The sequence below is a fragment of the Macrobrachium nipponense genome, chromosome 10 (genome assembly GCF_015104395.2).
Source record: "Macrobrachium nipponense isolate FS-2020 chromosome 10, ASM1510439v2, whole genome shotgun sequence".
NCBI lineage: Eukaryota > Metazoa > Arthropoda > Malacostraca > Decapoda > Palaemonidae > Macrobrachium > Macrobrachium nipponense.
In genome coordinates this window covers 93,718,069-93,738,068 of record NC_087204.1, presented here as the reverse complement: position 1 = coordinate 93,738,068, position 20,000 = coordinate 93,718,069, and the positions used below count along the sequence as shown (strand labels likewise).

General features: G+C 34.7%; 1 protein-coding gene across 1 annotated transcript in view; it reads right to left on the bottom strand.

Moving 5' to 3' along the window:
* The window catches only part of LOC135223762 (glutamate receptor ionotropic, NMDA 3A-like), an 893,506-nt gene that overhangs the window by 22,212 nt on the left and 851,294 nt on the right, over positions 1-20,000 (bottom strand). The window contains exon 11 of the mRNA XM_064262525.1: positions 1,275-1,568. Within this exon, the coding sequence (XP_064118595.1) occupies positions 1,275-1,568 (294 nt within the window). The remainder of the gene's footprint in view (positions 1-1,274; positions 1,569-20,000) is intronic.

Below are 20,000 nucleotides of genomic sequence, written 5' to 3'. Positions count from 1 at the left end.
TGGGAAAACGGTTCTAATTAATACCGTCTCAATTGGGAATCCTCCTTGTTCGATCATTTATCTTTCCACCAAACTTTCCTTGGTAGCAGTAACCATCTGCTGACCGAGAGAGAGAGAGAGAGATAGAGAGAGAGAGAGAGAGAGAGAGAGAGAGCGTCTCTTTAACCACGCTGAAATTATTGATGTAGCGTATGTAGCATGAGCAGCGTCGGGTACCCGGAAGCTCTCAGCATCAATTTATTGAGTACTCGTTCTTTCCAAATATTTTTATAACCTCTAGACAATTGGGAAGCCGTATTTTTCCAGTTGCAATTGGAACTATGAAACTGATTCCCTATTATTATTTTCGTATAACTTCGACAACACGCACCATATTTTAATGTCTAGATAAATGCAATTTTAAAAGCGTAATTTATTTTCGGATATTTTCCTTATTGCTTTGCAATTTTTTTCTGACTGCAATTTGATGTTCTGTGTCACTTCTATATTATGTGTTACGTGATGTGATTAGTTAAATACTTTTTGTTATGTAATTTCATGAACGTTCTATATTTATTTCTTTTAAAATTAAACTTGATAAGACGTTGGCGGCTACTAAATCTGGTGATGAAGAATAAATATGATTATTCCTTTTTCAAGAAAATAAAAGCTTTTATTTGTTATAGATGTAGGAACACACACACATACACACTTGTACACACACACACATTGAACACTGTTTTCAAAAGGTATCGAATCGGTAACTCGAAATGGAACATTGTTCATTCAAGACATCCTTTTTGTTGTTAGGCATACAAACATTTGGCAGTTAGTTTATTCAAATAAAGAATTTCAGTGTCAGAGAGAGAATCATCAAAAAAATTTCCAGTGTCAGAGAATCATTAAAAAAAAATTTCAGTCACAGAGAGTCAGTAAAAAAATTTCAGCCATAAAGAGTCGGTACAAAAAATTTCAGTCTTAGAGAATCAGTAAAACAAATTTCAGTCTTAGAGAATCAATAAAAAAATGTTCAGTCTTAGAGAATCAGTAACAAAAATTTCCGTTTTAGTGAATCAGTGATGAAAATTTCAGTCTTAGAGAATCAGTAAAAAAATTCCGTAAAAAAAAATGTTCAGTCTTAGAGAATCAGTAAAAAAAAATTTCATTCTTAGAGAATCGGTACAGAAATTTTCAGTCTTAGAGAATCATTAAAAAAAAAAATTTCAGTCTTAGAGAATCAGTAAAAAAAAATTCAGTCTCGGAGAATCAGTTATTCAGCAAGTAAAGAATCTCACCTGACTCAGAAACATTAAGTTTCTGTTTCTCCAGACGGACTCTTTGGGCTTCGTTCGAAGCGAAGGGAGAACGTAGCGGTAGACGAGGTGTTCGAGGATGAGGATGATGAGTCCCACTCCAATGCCGAGGGTGAGGGCGAGGAACACCCCAGCAACGGTGCTGATGTCGAGAGCCTGCGGTTTGTAGATGTCAGCGGAGAGGCGAAAGCACGGAAGCTCGCCGTACCACTTGTGTTTCAGGTGGTCCAGGTGGCCCGAGGACTGGTAGCGGGCCAGCAGCGCGTTGATTTTCACCTGGAATGGAAATCGGAATTCGGGTCAGATATCTCCCACGTCGCTGCAGCAGTTGCTCCATTATTATTCTGTTTCATTCCCGGCCCTTTAATCGGGCCGTGTTTCAGTAGGGCCAACGGAAGCTGTCGCCAATTATTTGGGAGGGACTCTCGCCTTTTATGGAATTAGAATTGAGCCTGTTTTCGTTATCAATTAGTTTGTTGTTATTTAGTTTTTTTGTTTTTTTTTTTATTTTTATTGGTGGTGTTCTGGACCTCGGAACTGTATTATACCTAATAGTAACAGCATTATAGGCTCAAATTAGGAAGAAATTCCTTGCTTTCTTTCCTATCTTTGATATATTAGTTTTATGTAATGGATTTTGATTATCCTTTGATGAGTGTGTAGGATAAATCGGTGGATGATATCCAATAATTACTTATCCTTTCAGCTATAAAAACAAAGTGTAGGAGAGAACAGTGCATTTTAAGGATTAAGGAAAAGTCACTTGAAGAATTTGAAGCGCATGCAATTTCATATAGCCGAAAAGATTTATTGAAGAAATTCCTTAGAAGAGAAAATATGTCCAAAAAAGAATTTATATATAATATGATAGTATACTATATACTAGTATTATATATAGTATATATATATTATAGTTATTTGAAATGTATGTGTGTGTGTGTTCCAGCATACCTCTGAAATGCGTTGAGCAATTTCAAACAAACTTGCTATGCTTGTGACTTACTATCTGGAAAAGAATACTGTGGTGGTAAGAAACATTCAAGCGGGCTGGCTCTGCCCATAAGACCTTATTAACTACTAACTTAACGTCTGCGAATTTATCTTAGTAACTAAATAAACCACGAATTTATCATACCTCATTTTGGTATACATATGACTTACTATCTAGAAAAGAATCCTGTGTGTGTGTGTGTGGGGGGGGGAGGGGGGGGGGGGGGGGGGGGGGGGGCGGGCGCCGCCGAATAAATATCTCTGACACCAAAGGTAGTGGGGGGTTAGAAGAGGGTGATATGTAAAAATAGCTAAAAGAACGACAGATATTATTGTCTAATCCATAGTTTTTCGGGGTCTCTGAGGTGAATGTTTGACACTGCATGATGCCCTTTACCACAAATCCAAATTCAGGTAGGGGGTTTGTGAGAAGGGGTGAAAAGTAAAATGTCAAAAATGACAGATAATAGTATCTAATCCATAGTTTTTGAGGACACTGAGATCTATAGTAACACTCCCAATGCACTTTTAAGTCCAATGTCAGCCCTGACAGCAATGGGGAATGAAAAGGGGTGAAATATTAAATGTAAAAAGGCAGGAAAATCAAAAAAATGAAGGTACTGTCTTAACAGGAGAGAGAGAGAGAGAGAGAGAGAGAGAGAGAGAGAGAGAGAGGGGTGTGTTGTAGGGAGGAGAAAGAAGGTAAAAGGTGAGGGTGGGAGATTTGGATGAGAGAGAGAGAGAGTTTATATGGTATGGCATTCAGAGTATCCTGGGCAATGCCGGGTTGGTTATATACTAATTATATATATATATATATATATATATATATATATATATATATATATATATAGTTAGTAACCAACCCGGCACATGTCTGTAAGACTATAAGAGGGCAAACTCTCCTTCACGTTTTATATGTAGTTTATATTCTTGGGTATAAATGGTTATCAAACTTGTATATTTTCTATACAATATCACTTTAGAAAATGCAGCCTGTATTCTTACTGAATGAATTCCTTCAGTTTCAGGTACATCCAACTTTTCGTTTAACTTTGAAGGCTTTTGAGTTTATTGTTGTTTGCAGCAGCTTTGCTTCGTCTTAGTTTGACTGAAGTTGATATTAACAGACTTTCATTGTTTGTGGATGTACGATACACATTCCTCTCCATTTCATTTTAAGTTATATGAAAAGGGGCATGTAAATAAGATTTTGCTGGTGTTGATTTTATAGAAACTGCTTTCTATTTGTTCTATTTGCAGTTGGATTGGTATAACTGAGCAACGGAATAGAAAACATTATGTATCATGAAGATTCTTTAGAATAGATAGTTTAATGGATATGACCGTTGTGTGCAATCGGAGTGCTCGTCCTGAAAAGACTTAAGTTACAGTATGATGTAGTAAATCGTGTTGAACCTTTATCGACCAAGTAACAGGAACATTCTCATCACGTTTTAGGCGGCCGGGGGTTAATTCTGCTTCTAAGTTTCTATTCCCAAATTGAGGGCGTTAACTCTGAAACCTTCCACTGTAAAAATAAATCATCATCATTCGTCCTTATTGGACTATCAGACACAAAGGCGACTGTTTCTGGAGGGCGTTTTCATTGCATTATTTGAAAACTGAAGTTTCATTCAGAGAAGCTCAATGCAGCTATGGTTTTTTTGTATTAGGCACCATAGCAAAGGTTATTGGAACGCCATGTGTTTCAGTGAATTAATTAACATATTCCTGTAAATATGCTAGTGTCAACTGTAAAGATGTGCTTTCATTATTCAGTCATTTATTCCGTTCTTAATTACAGATTCTACGGTTAATAAACTCATCATTTTATGGTTTGTACAGACAGTGTATGAACTTTTACTGGCATTACCGTGTTTAAATGTACATTTTCTGAAATGAACAAAATATGTCAGGAATAATCTTTTTATAGGAATGATCTTTTTATGAGGAAAGTGTTGGAAATAAGAAGTTAAGTATGAAAGTCTCGAACAACTCCTTTTCAAAAAGAGAATGTTTGAGGAAATTTGTTGCTTTAGTATCCATATACGAGGTTTACTCCTTGGAAAATAATGTTTCTTTCAGTGAGCATGTTTACCGTAAGTAAAGGCGATAAGGCTGTAAATAAAACTATTAAATATTCTATTTCTATGAAGAATTATGTTTGGTTTTACCTTTCTGTGTATTCCTTAATCGCTTGAGTTTCTTCATTTCGAGAAGATGGCTCAGCGTTATTATTTCACTGTCGTTGACGCTTTGTGTCAATTACTACTGACCTGTCTCCTTCCTTTTTTCTTCGTTTAATGGAAGATGAGGGAAAATTTACTCTCAAGCCATTTTTATATGGAATTTTTTAAAGGGAAATTTTAGACGAAAATGTAAGTACTTTTTCTGGTAAATACTCTTGAATTTGTCACATCAATAGAATTCGCTATGGGACTGGAAAATGATGGTACCTCTCCAATACAGAGGAATATAGTAGAGAAAACCTATGAGCATTTCTGCCTGCAGACCTTTTGATTCAGGCCTTAGAAATGAAGGAGAGAAATCGGAATTCACATGCTTATATGTAGTCGTAAACACATTGTAATAGGTATATATATATATATATATATATATATATATATATATATATATATATATATATACATACATAAAATTGCGATAAAGGCAAGAAATTAAAATATCCAGTTTCTGTAATGAAAGGTCTTTATGAAAACATCAGAGGAATTTACAGATATATAAAAAAAACTGCTTGTAACATCAGTTTAGTAATACCAGGACAATATATCATCTCGTTGAGAATTTTGGAGTATGAGTATGTTCCATTTAAGAACAATGCAATGAAAGAAGCCAAGCACTTACAAAGAAGTGTACTATATCAGATACCAAGTAAGCCCTGTGGCATTTAAATTGGTTAAACTGGAAAACCATTGGACAAGAGAATAGAACGGCCTGGAAAAGTGATGAGATATGAGCAGAAGAACAGTGAAATTTTCACTCTTGTTAATGAAAAATCCTATTCAGTCAACTAGACAGGGCAAAATGAAAACAATAGAAAAAAATAAAATGTTCCTTCCAATAATACTCTAGAGAGAAACTTCATCGAATCTAGTTTTATAAGATAAAGAAGCTTTTGTAAGAATGTGAGTATTGGCCGGTGAATGTAAAATGATGATCCATAGACTCGGAAATTAATATGTGAAACTTGGATTTCGAGAAAGACAGTTGACATGGGACGAGAGCAAATGTACACAAGCCTGCTGACCTGAAAATAAAACAAGAACTGTAAATACAGAACTGAGCTCAGTCACTAACAAGGTTACTGCCCCTCCCTCTGTTATTCACTTATCAGGCGTGAATATTTGTTTTTGAATCGTCTGTACGCTCTTTGTACTGTCGCTGTAGCGTGTATATTGGGAATTTCTACCGCTTTGTATCAGTCTTCTTTAAGATATCTATGATAATAATGGCAAAACCGGCCAGGATTTATATCTGTGGCACGCCAGCGTATATAAAGGTTTATATATGTTTATATATATATAGTAGTAATATTATATATATATATATATATATATAATGGTATAAACTTTATTAGTGATGTAATACATATATATATATATATATATATATATATATATATATATATATATATATTTATATATATATATTCATGTATGGATGAATATTTGTATTTATATAACACACACACACACACACACACACACACACACACACATATATATATATAATATATATATATATATATATATATATATATATATATATATATTGTTGGTAAATTTGGTAGCCTAATGCACATCTCTATCTTAGATATAAATCTCCATAACTAGCTAACTATTATAAGATATATGATTCACTACTTGATGAATCAGACTTTCATGGTGATTAATAAAGCATTGTTATGCCTCGCTTAGAATTCGACCCGTCAAATCTCGCTGATGAAGTATCATGATCACTAGATCACTATTAAGATCGGATGTTTCAGGAGAAAATGACAAATAACTATCACTGCCATGTTAGTCCTTTAATTCGGTATCAAAAGATTAATGAATCCTCTTGTAGAACACTTCCGTATATATACACACAAGAATACTTTCCAGTTGAGCATTGGTCCCATTAATTACATTGTGTAAAAATACTCGCTTCACGGACATTGAGACGTATCCACTCCAACACTCCCCCCCCCCCCCCCTTCCCCGCCCCCTTAGCCATGACTATCTTATTTCCGAAATCTTTCAGCTATATTTATATTTTTTTTTTTAAATCGTCATTTAAAAGAACTCGCAATGCACATATTTATTGATTTTTACCATGACTTTGTCGTATGTATGTTTTTTTCACCTTCTTAATCCTTAGTACACTTCATACGCTACGCAAATAACTCATTTTTATTCAGAAACCATACTTCGCTGTCATAGAGAGAGGTGGCTTAAAATTAAATTATAAATACAGCGTTTTGTACACACACACACACACACACACACACACACACACACACAGATTATATATATATATATTTATATAATATATATATATATTATATATATATATATATATATATTTATGTATGTATATATATATATGGGTTTGGGTTTTGTATGTGTGTATTTGTGATAATGAGAAAGATCAAATGCAAGTATGTATGGACAGGGAGGAGTACGTACAACCTCATGCTTCATGCACATTGAAAGTAAAGTTATTTTGTGACTTGGCACATTATAGGCATGACACGATTGTATCGCAATTTATTGCAAATACTGTAGCAAATAGGAAATGATCGCTGTCCTCCATTCAATTTCTTTGGCCAGATATCACCAACGTAATTTTTTCTTGGGAAGACTAACCAAAGCGCACTTGAGGAATCAGACTCACTGAGGCGATTGGCAACGATGAGCACCCGTTGATGCAGCGAATTCCTTATCGGTGTGACAAATTCTTCTGGCGGCCGCCCACCCTCCCCAAAACTAACCCGTGTGAAATCATGTTACCTCTTAGAAAAATATACTCCGGCGAACGATGCGTGGCAAATCACCATAGCAACGCAAAGACATTTAAAGGGAAGAGAGACGAAGGGAAAAAGGTTGTAGGTCAGCTTCCAAAGACCTCCTTCGCCAGAGAGGGACTCGGCTTGCGGGAAGTACGAGCCATCCGCTTTTTGTTTCGGCCATTGTCATATTGGGAAGAGGTCACGCAATTTGTTTTAGTTATTAGTTTGTGTTTATATATATATATATATATATATATATATATATATATATATATATATATATATATGATTATAATAATTTTAGCACGTGATTCACCCGCCTCTTATTTTTTCACCTGTGGATATATATATATATATATATATATATATATATATATATAGTATATATGTATATATACATATACATATATATATATATGTAAATATATACATACATATTATATATATATATATATATATATATATATATATATATAATTCTTCAGTTTTACGTGTTTGTATATACATACATATATATATTATTATATATATATATATATATATATATATATATATATATATATATAATATATATATATATAGTATATATATATATATATACAAGTTTTATTCTTCAGTTTTCGGTTGTGTTTGTAAATTTACGTGTTTGCATGCAATTTCATACTTTGGCTCTCTAGCTGGAAAAACAGCTTATTTCTATTAATATATTTGTGATTTTCACCTCCTTCACCAATATTGTAATAAGGTTGAAAAATTCCAATAGCTAGTATTTCGGGCAAAACCGTAGGTTTGGGAAATGTCACCTAAAGCCTTTTTCATATAGTTTAACTGAATGAGTCAAGAAATATTCTGTCTGTAACGAAAAATTCGAAATATGACATTCGGCGACTGCAGTTGCTGGATTGTATCCTGGGATGATAATTGCTGACCTTCGGGAATCCTTTTTAAAATGGGAAACTGAGATAGGAAAGGAAGGGAATCGGTTCACGATGCCATGTGCACCAAATTGCTGCTTCACCCAGGAAACGTCATCGACTGAGAATGCTGCATGTTACTATAAATAGGAAGATTTCTTGTTGATGTCGGAAATCCAAGTTGTTTCTATTATTAAAGAAGAAACATTTGAAAATAGGAAGTCTTATGAGTGTTCCTATAAGAAGGAGTCGAGTACTGATGATGTAGTCACGGGAGAGTTGTCTTGACATTAAAAGGTTGACTTCATTTGGTAGTATCAGTTAATTATAGGTGTTTGTTAACTAGGAAAGACATTGTCGATTGATGTAGCAACATATAAATCATTTATATAACTGGGAGGACGTCGTCTAATTAAGCTGTTTTCTGCTTTTGTGTTAAAACATTGACAGATTGACGTGATACACAATGATCGTAAAAACTTTAATGACTGGATTACCTCTGGGAGAAAAGGTGACAGTTTAGCCAATAATATTTACTTATTAAAAGAAAGCATTAATCTTTGTCCACTTCAGGAGGCCGAGGGAGGGGTGTGATGAAATTGATGTAAAAGATATCGAGTGAAAAATAAGTTGTAAGAAAATATTTTTAATTCTGAGAGGTCTTACTTAAATAGCTTGGCAGTGAATGATGCTTTAAGACAAGTGAAAGAAAAACTGCATTTACGAGCATGGCGCGTATATATATATATATATATATATATATATATATATATATATATATATATTATATATATATATATATATGTATGTATGTATATATATATGTATATATATGTGTATATATATATATGTATATATATGTGTATATATATATATATATATATATATATATATATATAAATATATATGTAAAAGTTACAGCGGTAGTATTTCATTCCACTGTTTTGATTTGGTATGCAAAAAGGTTCATAACAATGTAGTCACCGCGGCGTATATTGTATCCATGGCAACCGTACGTCCGAACACTTGCTTAATTACAAAATCTTTTGTACTTCTGTCTAGGATAATGGCTGGGGTACTTCCTGTTATTCAGAGATTTTTAACATTGGAGTTGTACAGTTGTGCGAGCTTCATTAGTTGTCTGGCAGTGTGTATATATATATATATATTATATATATATATATATATATATATATATATATATATATATATATATATATATATATATATATATATATATGACCAGGTGTATTTTATTTATGGAAACATAAATTGTGTTAAGACAAAAAGAATGTAAATTGTGACCACCGCCTTCAGTTTTATTTCCAACTTACCTCACAATGTTTGTTTGTGCCTCTTACGGTAAGACACCGTAAGTTACTCCCCGACAGATGCAGTTGGTGGCCTATGAATATTCAACGTGAGCCTTCAGAAGAAATCATCATGAAAGTATGTTTCCCGGTATTTGGTCTTTTTCCGAGTATTTTTCATTTTGTTTAATATGTTTGACATTAGTTTTCCCATAATGTATAGTGGCTTTTTTTAAGAACACGAGATGGTACTTTTTCAGAGACCTAGAAGACTAAATTCAAAGGCTTAAAACAATAAACCAAGTAAAAAAAAAGTATTATCAAGGAGATGGATATTTATGTACTGCTTAAATTCCGAGAATCAGTGTTTGCAAAACCCGTATTAATCTGGAAGCACGAGGTAAGTAAATACTTTACTTTTATATAGAATTCGTCACACTCACAGCTCGATTTGCATGAAGGAAATAACGCGCACAAAAGTAAAGTTTTTTTAATTTTTGACAATAAATTGGGTAAATTATTTCAGAAAACTGTGTGGTGCACATCAACTAGTCATATGTTAGTCACTGTAATAGATCTGAGGTTGATAAATTATTTCAGGAAACTGACTGGTGCCTATCTACTATAGTAGATTCACATCAACCGTGCATTTGACGTCTAGGCCAGTCCCTTACGACGCTCCTGATTGGCTGTTGATAAGCCAGTCACAGGGCTGGAAACTCTCAGTCTCTCTCGAGTGTTCACATAGGCCGGATGTATGTTCCACCTCTCCTGAGGGATACATCTTTCAGGAGAGGTGGAACATACATCCTGCCTATGTGAACTCTCGAGAGAGACTGAGTTTCCAGCCCTGTGACTGGCTTATCAACAGCCAATCAGGAGCGTCGTAAGGGACGGGCCTAGACATCAAATGCACGGTTGATGTGAATCTACTATAGTCATATGTTAGTTACTGAAATACATCAGAAGGTGGGGCTGTTGAACAGTTTTTATTTTTATTTAAATTTCTCATACTAATATATTGAGTGTCCTCTTATAGATATTTGTTTCATGAAATTGTGAAGGAAAAATGTAAGACTAAAGGGACTTCAATATCAAGTTAATTACTTGCTGAAATGAAAACATGAAAAGAAGAAAAATATAAGGGGAAAAAAGATCTGCCCCGAAAGGCTGATTAACTGACTGATGGATTGATATGTCTGTGCAGTCTTGTGGGCATGATTATGCAGTCATACCTCGGAAATATAATTCTAATTATAACTAATTTAAAAAGAAAAAAAAATAGCCGTTAGAATTCTATAATCGTTGAGGAAGCCTTCACTCATTCCACTCATATACCTTAAGGTGAACGACACACATACTCAGTAACGTAAAAATTATTATTATTATTATTATTATTATTATTATTATTATTATTATTATTATTATTATTATTATTAAATCATGGAATTTTTCTGGCAGTATATAAAAAGACATTGTTGGAGCTTTGAACAGCTTATTGCCAGCGGTTCAAATCGTACTTAAGAATGTGAAGAGAAGGCCACCGGGCAAGATGCCACGAGGGCCAACATAATTGTAATTTGATAGTCTTATTTCTTATATTGTGTAATTACTGTGATAATGGCTGTGTATAGAAGCTGATGAGTTATCCACTGAAGTATCCAAAAATACCCGTGAAATACTTCTATGCAATTTTATGATTCGTCAATCAACAGAAGCAATGAAGGTTAAATGTGCTACAAATTGACGATTGCATCGTATGTTTTGTAAAATGTGCAAACCCCCCCCCCCCCCCATCCCCTCTCTCTTTCTCTCTTTTACACACACACACGTACGTACAAGGCGACTTCGCGAAGACAATAGTTCTTTTGTGACTCAGGGATACTTCTGTCGGATATTGAAAGCAACCTTTGAGGGAAAGGTTTTCTTTGTTCCTTTGGGATTGTATCAGATGACTGGCAGGGCAGAATTTCGCCTAAATTGTATCAGATAACGTGCGAAGGAAAATAGCCTCCTGAGTGTATATGTGCAGTGACCGGAAAGGGAGTGTCCCTTTGAGACCGTATCAATTTGCACATAACGTTTTTGAGGGTGCATTTTATTAATATATAGATATATATGTGACTGGTAAATGGTCTGTTACAACAGTATTAAGCAACCAAAATATAGAGAGAAAATGCTATATTTCAGAGACTGCAGTCTCTCTCTTCAGCAGTGTCTGAAATAAAGCATTTTCTCTCTATATTTTGGCGTTTTCATGGGCTCCTTTTATTATATTATGTATGTATGTATGTATGTATGTATGTATGTATGTATGTATGTATATGTATATTACGATCTGAGACGGTCGAACTGCTTGAAAGAAGTAAATATGGGAAATGTTCATGTTGTGTAAAGAAGATTCGATTTATAGACTCCCTTGAGAGCGAATGGTTGAAATTTGCCAACAGCGCGGCTTCCATGAAAGTTTTTATAAAGAAATCAAAAGGTGTTATATTGTGATTCCAAGAGCGTATTCTGTAAATAAGGAAATATGCGAGATTTTCTCGTTCCAATTTCAAAGACATGGACAAATTCTCTGAATATGTATGTAGAAGACAAATTCATTTAGAAATAAAATTCAGATACACCATTTAATAGATTTTTCTAAAGGCAGGAAAAATGGCATTATTTTAATAAATGAGCTGGCTGAAAATCTAGCCTCATAGGCAATACATACTTTTGCGGTCTGTACATGTGATTATTGTTCCCTCCCCCATCCTCAACGCCAACTCTCACTCTCTCTCTTCTCTCTCTCTCTACTCTCTCTCTCTCTCTCTCTCTCTCTCTCTCTCCCACCACCCCCACCACCATAACCATCCATCACCATACCATCACCACCCAAAAAAAAAAAAAAATTAATGTCAAAAACTACGGAATTCTGCACATAATTATACTTCAAAGGTGACTAATAACAAGATCATATAAGTACTTTATTTTTTTTTCAAGATGTGAGTAGCGCCTCAGTGGCGTGGTCGATATGGTGCTGGCGTGCCACCTCGTTGGCCGCGAGTTCGATTCTCGGGCGTTCCAGTAAGGGGTGAGAGATGTGTATTTTTGGTAATAGTAATTCACTCTCAATGGTTCGGAAGTCACGTAAAGCCATTGGTCCCGTTGCTGAATAACCCGCTGGTTCCATGCAACGTAAAACACCATACAAACAAACATAAATTTAGATATGACTGAGAAGCAAACATCTGGTCAGAATGATGCTAGTAATTGTCAAAACGAGAGGTGTCGATTACAATTAGGAAAAACTGGGGAGTATCCAGTCAGATCCCTAAACTCTTTTCGTTAAAAGTAATGCGGAGTTTTTAGAGAGTATTGTAGCGATTTTGCTAAATTCACTGTCACAACAGGAAATTAAATATGCACCAGACTGGACTTGGTTGGAACTATTGTGTTAATGTGCAATACGAGTGTAAGGGTTAAAACTCGTAGCATATCGTCTTCATTTTGTTTACATATACATACACATATACTATAAATATCATATATATATATATATATATATATATACTATACATATATATATATACATACCAGTTATATATACATATATATACTATATATATTATATATATATATATATATATATATATATATATCAAAGTGGTATAATATTGTCTTTGGCAAATAGTGGGTTCGCTGATCTTTACATGATCCTGAAAGTGTTGTTATTTTCCTTGTTTTGAATATTTCCAACTTATTCTTCAGAAGATTCGCCAAATCTTTCGTCTATCAGAATATAAAAAAAAAAAAATCACTTGTAAATTTGAGACAAGAAAATCATTTCTGACACTTTCACTTGTTTCTTAGCTCGGTTTATGGAAAAGACATAAGACAGAAAAGCAACTGTTCCCTTGGACTTTGCTTCCTTGTATCTCTGGGAAATGGTTATGGAAGGGACCGAATCCCAAAAAGAAAAGCCCCGTTATGTAGATGCTGCCTTTCACAACGTCCAGATCCTTTTAGTGGGATATTGAAGTCCTCGGGAGAAAACAAAGCACATGAAACATTAGTTTGGCGGTAAATTCGACCGTGGATGCTTCTGTTACCCGAGACCTTTTAGAGCGGATTGGTAGTCATGGGATGAAGTTGAAATCATAGTCGGTATTGGGTTCCCTCCTTAATTTGGTAATTTACACATTGGGCCAGAGGTCTTAACGGAAAACTTATCCAAGCAGATTTTAATAGCTTATTTAAAATACTTTGGATATGTTAAAATGTAGTAAGGAACATTACCATTAAAATTCATGTGATCATTCAATACATCGTTAATAATGAAGAGTGAAAAATTATTATTTTCATATCATCACAAAGACTAACAGTTTAAAACACTGGTTATTGAAGTCCCCCCCCCCCAATCAACTCTCTCTCTCTCTCTCTCTCTCTCTCTCTCTCTCTCTCTCTCTCTCTCTCATTTGTGCGATTTATTTAAATTGTAACCTTGTACGTTTACAAAAGAGAACAGAAGTCGTTACTTGCTTTTTCCTCTGATCACCCTAATCCTAATTTCACTCACTATATTGTATCCTGGCCATTCCCTTTCAAGCTAGGCTGACATACATAAGGGGAAAATGTTCGATGCCATTTGCGCAGCCAAAGCAATATATATATATATATATATATATATATATATATATATATATATATATATATATATATAATGTTACCATGGAGTGAAGGTGACATCAGTTATCTTGTCAGCTAGAACCTCGTTTATTTCAGTGGCTGGATTAAGGGGAAAAGATGGGCAGTGATGCACAGTGGACGGGGAGAGAGAGAGGAGAGAGAGAGAGAGAGAGAGAGAGAGAGAGAGAGAGAGAGAGAGAGAGAGGATCATATTTGGGATAATATATATACCATAGAATCTTTGCCTCAAGCCATTTATCATGGTTTTGCGGTTCAAATCTTTGACAAACTTAATGCCTTTATATAGGTTGTTATCTCACGTAAATATTCATAAAATTAGGTACGTGTTAAAAACACGCCTGGGCTTAGAGGGAGGTGGGGGTGGGGGGGGAGGTGGGGTTGACGTCAACACTAAGTACAAACACCCGCATTCGAGGTGATATGTACGGAGGAGTCGGCAACAACTTATAACCTCTCTTGACAACGAGGTTGGGAGAACACTCGTTGACTGAATTCAACGATAGCTACTGTCGGTGGCTTGAAATCCATCAGATGACTATCATTTAATTAACAATTATAATTCCCCTTTGGTGTAATTTCCGAGTTAGACCGAATTGGATATTAGTGTTTGTATTGTCACTTATCAGTTATAATTCCCCTTCGGTATTATTTCCCAAAGTAGTGTGAATTGGATAGTAAATAGAATTGGAATCCTAAGTTTTATTTTTATATATATATATATATATAGTAGTATTATATATATATATATATATATATATATATATACAACGTGTAATATATACATTCCTTGATGTTTGAATGGCCAGCTCATTGAACGTGACGTTGCATAATTCTGGTATTTGCTTTTTTTAGATACTCCTCCCGAAGTTGACAGCTTCCATTTCGAAAATGAAACAAGAGGTCTATTGTGTGTATGCGTTTTTTCGACTTTTTCTTTCTCCGTATGACGTTCATGAGGTTTCAACCAGCAGTATTTCCAAGGAATTGAAAGAACATCTTTCATCCTGGCGAAATATCCTTCACAATTCACCTTTCGATAATGATTAGAAAACCATTTTTATTTGGATGCCCTATGATTTCTGGGCTTGTTTTATCCAGGAGTGCTCTCAGGCCCATTGTGAATCTTCATGGTCACACTGAGGTATCTTGCGAGTTTCAGTACCCTGTGTATATTCTTACTCTTGTCTGTGGCCTGGCTACCTGCTTTGTTTGGTAATGTGATAGAGAATACCATTATTCAGAATTGCTAAGCTCAGAGAAAATTCCAGGTTGGCATTTGGGTCTCAACTTCAACGGAAAGATTTTTTCCCTGTACTAATACTTTCTCACTTTTCGTATTTTGTATCTTAATTTTTGGTCCTTTTTTTCTATCTTGCCTACTATTACACTTGTTTTCTGCTGTAACGATGTCTTTAAATTTTTTTTCCTTCTCCTGACTGCATTATATATAAAAGTTATACTAAACTTAGTCACGTGTCTATATATATATATATATATATATATATATATATATATATATATATATATATATATAATATGTGTGTAACAGAAAGAGGGGGATTTGCTATGATATGTTTTAAATAATATGTGATGTGATATGCTATGATGTTTCTTAGAATGTAGAGAATCAGCAATTTAACTTCCCTGGAGACAGAGTGTTCGAGTGACAGTTTAGGAATGCTAACGCATCTTTCTTTGAGGTGGTGTGATTAAGAGTGCTGTCTTAGCAAATCAGTGCCTCGTCCTGTCGCTATGAGAGCTTGATGTAGAGGTGACTTTGAAACTGGTCTCAAGCAGTTTGGGGGCGTGAACATCGTGAATATTGAGTGTGGGTTCGTATGTTTTTGTGCACTTTTTCCACTACATATGAGAGTGTTGTATTGCATTGAAAGGAAGACTATTACAGAGAGAAGGCAGAGCCAGGATGGCTTCTGCGAACAGTGTTTTTACTAGGTGACAGTGCATACTGGCTTAATGGGTGAGTGTTATATTTATTTTGGCCAAAGTGGGGCTGGATTGTGTTTGAATATTTATTTCAGAGATATTCTGTTTATATGATCTTTGATTATGATCTTGTGCTTATCAGTGTTCTCCTGTCTTCTAACAGGCGTTTCTGGAAGAGGGGAAATGTTTCTGGAGAAGAGTGGGGATTGATCCTTGAGAATTTGTTTTACAAATTCACCTTGTCTCCATTACTTTTTTCATTTAGAAATACCGTGAAAATGGATAGTAGGCGAGATTTAGAGAGAGTTCATTTGTTGAAAATGTATACATTTTAAAGTTTCAGTGACTCACGAACCTTTTCCCTCAAGGTTACTTTTTTCTCTGGTGATAGATGATTTGTGGCACCTTTTTGACCTTTTTTCCAAGTTCAGTTTTCATGACTACTCCGTCTTTACCCTCTCTGTTGACGCCTATGTACAACCCTCTCTCGACTACCTTACTTTCAGTTGGAGAAAGAAAAACCGGTTTCCTTCACCTCAGAGAGGTCAGCTACTTCTGATATTTCAGATCCTTGGAACGCTGTGGATCCTCTTGCTTAGGATTAGGGTGGTCGAGAGTGAAAAAGAAGATTCGAGAAGCTCATATTTTGAGGTTTTCTTGGTCACTGCCTTTTGGTATTTACCCTTTCATACATCAATTCTCTCCATTCGCTCCTACCACGATAATTATTGTACGCAACACTAGAAGTAGCTTACACCCTTTCAGTATTTTTATCAGCTCCAATGACACTTTTGTATTAAAAAATAAAAGCAGTACATCAGCATAAAGTAGGACATAAAGTGTTTGCTCTTGCGCTTTTAGGTAATATGGTCTAGTGTCAGTGATAGTTGAATTCATAAAGCTGGAAAATGTGTAATTTAAATCACAACTGAATGTCATTTGCTCTTTCATTGAATATGAAATAGTTAAGCCGAAGTTAATATTTCAGATTTATTATTTTAGTTGGACACTTTTCCCGGGATAATAAAAACAGTAAATTGGAATTAGTGTTCTGTATCTTTGATGTGAGGAGAAGTAATGCTGGATGGCATAAACATATGTGCTGGTGCATATTCATGCTGTATACCCAAGTATGAGTTTGGTTACCTGAATCACAATGAATTTGTATATTTGCATTTTCTGCGGTGTTCGCTTCTAGGACTAATACTGCATCTGTTTTTATTTTTTCCATCTAAAGAAGGTTGATTTTAACTTGTTTGTTTTCTTGTCTGGAAAAAGGAGAGAGCAAATTTTGGTTACTTTGTTACTTTGTCAGGTAAATAAAAAGAAATATAAATAAGTTTGCGATACATAAGAGATATAAACATCAGTGTTTTTCATGAAAGAGAAGCTTCATTTACTTTTCATTGGTACCTCATTTTGGTAGAAACGAATACACTGTACTTTGACAAAAAAATTATACTAGAATTGTCTTTAGAAAAATTTAGACTTACAATAAGTGTGAGTGCTTGCGCATTGACTCTTACTAATGATCCATCTATGTGAAGAGGTAACACAGAAATTTTCTGCAGAGGAGTTCATGCATGATTCAGTAGTTAAAAGTATAACTGGGCCAGTGACTCTTCCGTTGTTTCTACTCTGATTCCACCCTCTGCTTAGGTAAACTGGCAGATGTTATCGATAAGTATTCGTTGCGTGAAGAGTTTGAAAATAGAAGGGAAAAGCTATTTGTAGCCTACACGGCATCATAAAACGTTTATGGTAGAAGTGATGGAGAGGCAGTGAGGAAGGCGTTTAGTGTCTTTTGTACAAAAGGTAAATATTGTGTGATCCGATTTTTTTTTAATGGATGTGAAGCGTGTTAGAAGATTCAAGCGGGAGGGTGACTGGGTTTGAGTAAACCTGAATGTCTCAGTGGCTGCTCAATATCTCTAAAAGGATGGTGTGATGCAAAAAGTCAAAGGGAAGAGAGTTGGTATAGATGTATTTAGAAGTAAGTAAACGGATGATGACCGGATGAGACAAGAGGTGAGTCACACAACAGGTGAAGCAAGCAATGACTATGAAAGCCTAAACAGGAATGGTTGGAGGGGTTATTGAGCCAACTCTCGTATATAGCAGTGATGTATAGGTTTTAAGTGTGAATGAAAGAAAACGCTAGAACTCTTGATCTGAGAAGAATTGAAAGGGTAAGATAATGTGAAGATAAAGCATTGATGATGATAGGTGGGCGAAAAGTGTAAATTCGGAAGTTTTAAGGGAAAGGAAGAGAGAAATGCTCAGAATTGTTTGAGAGACGGTATGATAGAGGTCTTTAAAGGAAGGGCCATAATGTCCAGAAATTACAAAAAAGTGTGACTAATAGATAAGAGGTGCAGTGTTTGTAGGGGATTCGACACGTTAGTAACGAACCGCCTGTATATAGTAGGAGACCGCAATTATTATAGAGGTTTTACAGCACAGCGGTTTCATTCGTAATTCATTAGTTAGCATTGAATGTAGCAGTGGCACATATTTTTCCTCTTGAGTTATTCCTTATTAGTGGTGATGTTGCGAAGGTACACACATACATACATACATGTATTTACTGACAGGACCTAATTAAAACTGGATGGTATCTAGCGGAGATATTTATTCAAGATAAGCTGCAAACCTGTAACTTTTCTTGAATAAATATCTCCGCTAGATACCATCCAGTTTTAATGAGGTCTTGTTAGTTATTGTGTTAACGCATATGTATATATACTGTGTGTAAAACTATATAAAGAGAACAGTATTTTTTAATGAAACAGACCAAAGTACAATGCTTTCGAAAGCACTAAGTAAATGTGTGAAAGAATAAGTCTCTCCTCGTTTTTTATATAAAAGTAATTTCTTTAGTCAATATTTACTTTTTCTTCCAGACTGTTCCCCTTGAACGTTATTGCTATTCTTGAAATAAAGATATAAAAATTTTAGGCACGTTTTGCTGCCGGAGGTCTATTGATATTTTAACGTGAATGGAAGAATTAATTTATCAGTGACGTATCGATAATCACGTGCTTGTTATTTTAACCCCCTTAAGAAGAATAAGAAAAAAAAAACAGGAAGCGTCGCTTTTAGGCCTTTTTAGGCAACACACTCTGTAATGTTTCAAGTCATTTCATAACAAAATGGAACCATCCCAGAAAAAATGAGGCAGCGTAAGCTCTTAAACTGCGCTCTAAGTGAAGTATTAATTTTCACCCGCTGGCTCAATTAAGTGCAATGCATACGTAAGAGATTTTATTTAAAGACGTTGAGAAGTCCTTCCTTCCTTCTTTGAGTGCTGGCCTAGTTTCTTCCAATTAGAAACTGGGATTCTGCATCATTACCTTTATATGATCGCCCTTGAATAGGGTTTAGTTTATTTTTTTTATTTCGTGCGTTTTCGTGTTTCTTCGATTCGATTCGAAACAATCACAAAGTTTGAGCTGGTGGGATTTCAATATATAATCCTTACCAAATATGATACCGGAATTTTTTGTATTTTTATCTGATAAGTATAATGGTTTAACATTCCGTTAATTTTCAGTTAAAATTTCTAGTTGAAATAGGTTAATTTTTTCTTTGCCGTATTTTCAAAACCTCCTTTGTTATGGTTGTGTTTTAAATCTTTAAAAATATTTTCTCAACTATTTTGTTTGTGGAGGCCGAAGAACCTGCAATCATATTTGCATATCCATACAGAGGCAATAAAGAAAGAATAGAAGAAATTTATATGAATAGAGAAGATCGGTTTTTTTTTCTTGAACTTGCCCTTTTTATTTGATTTGTTTTATTTGATTTTTAAAAAGAAATTATCAACATGTAACGTTCCAGT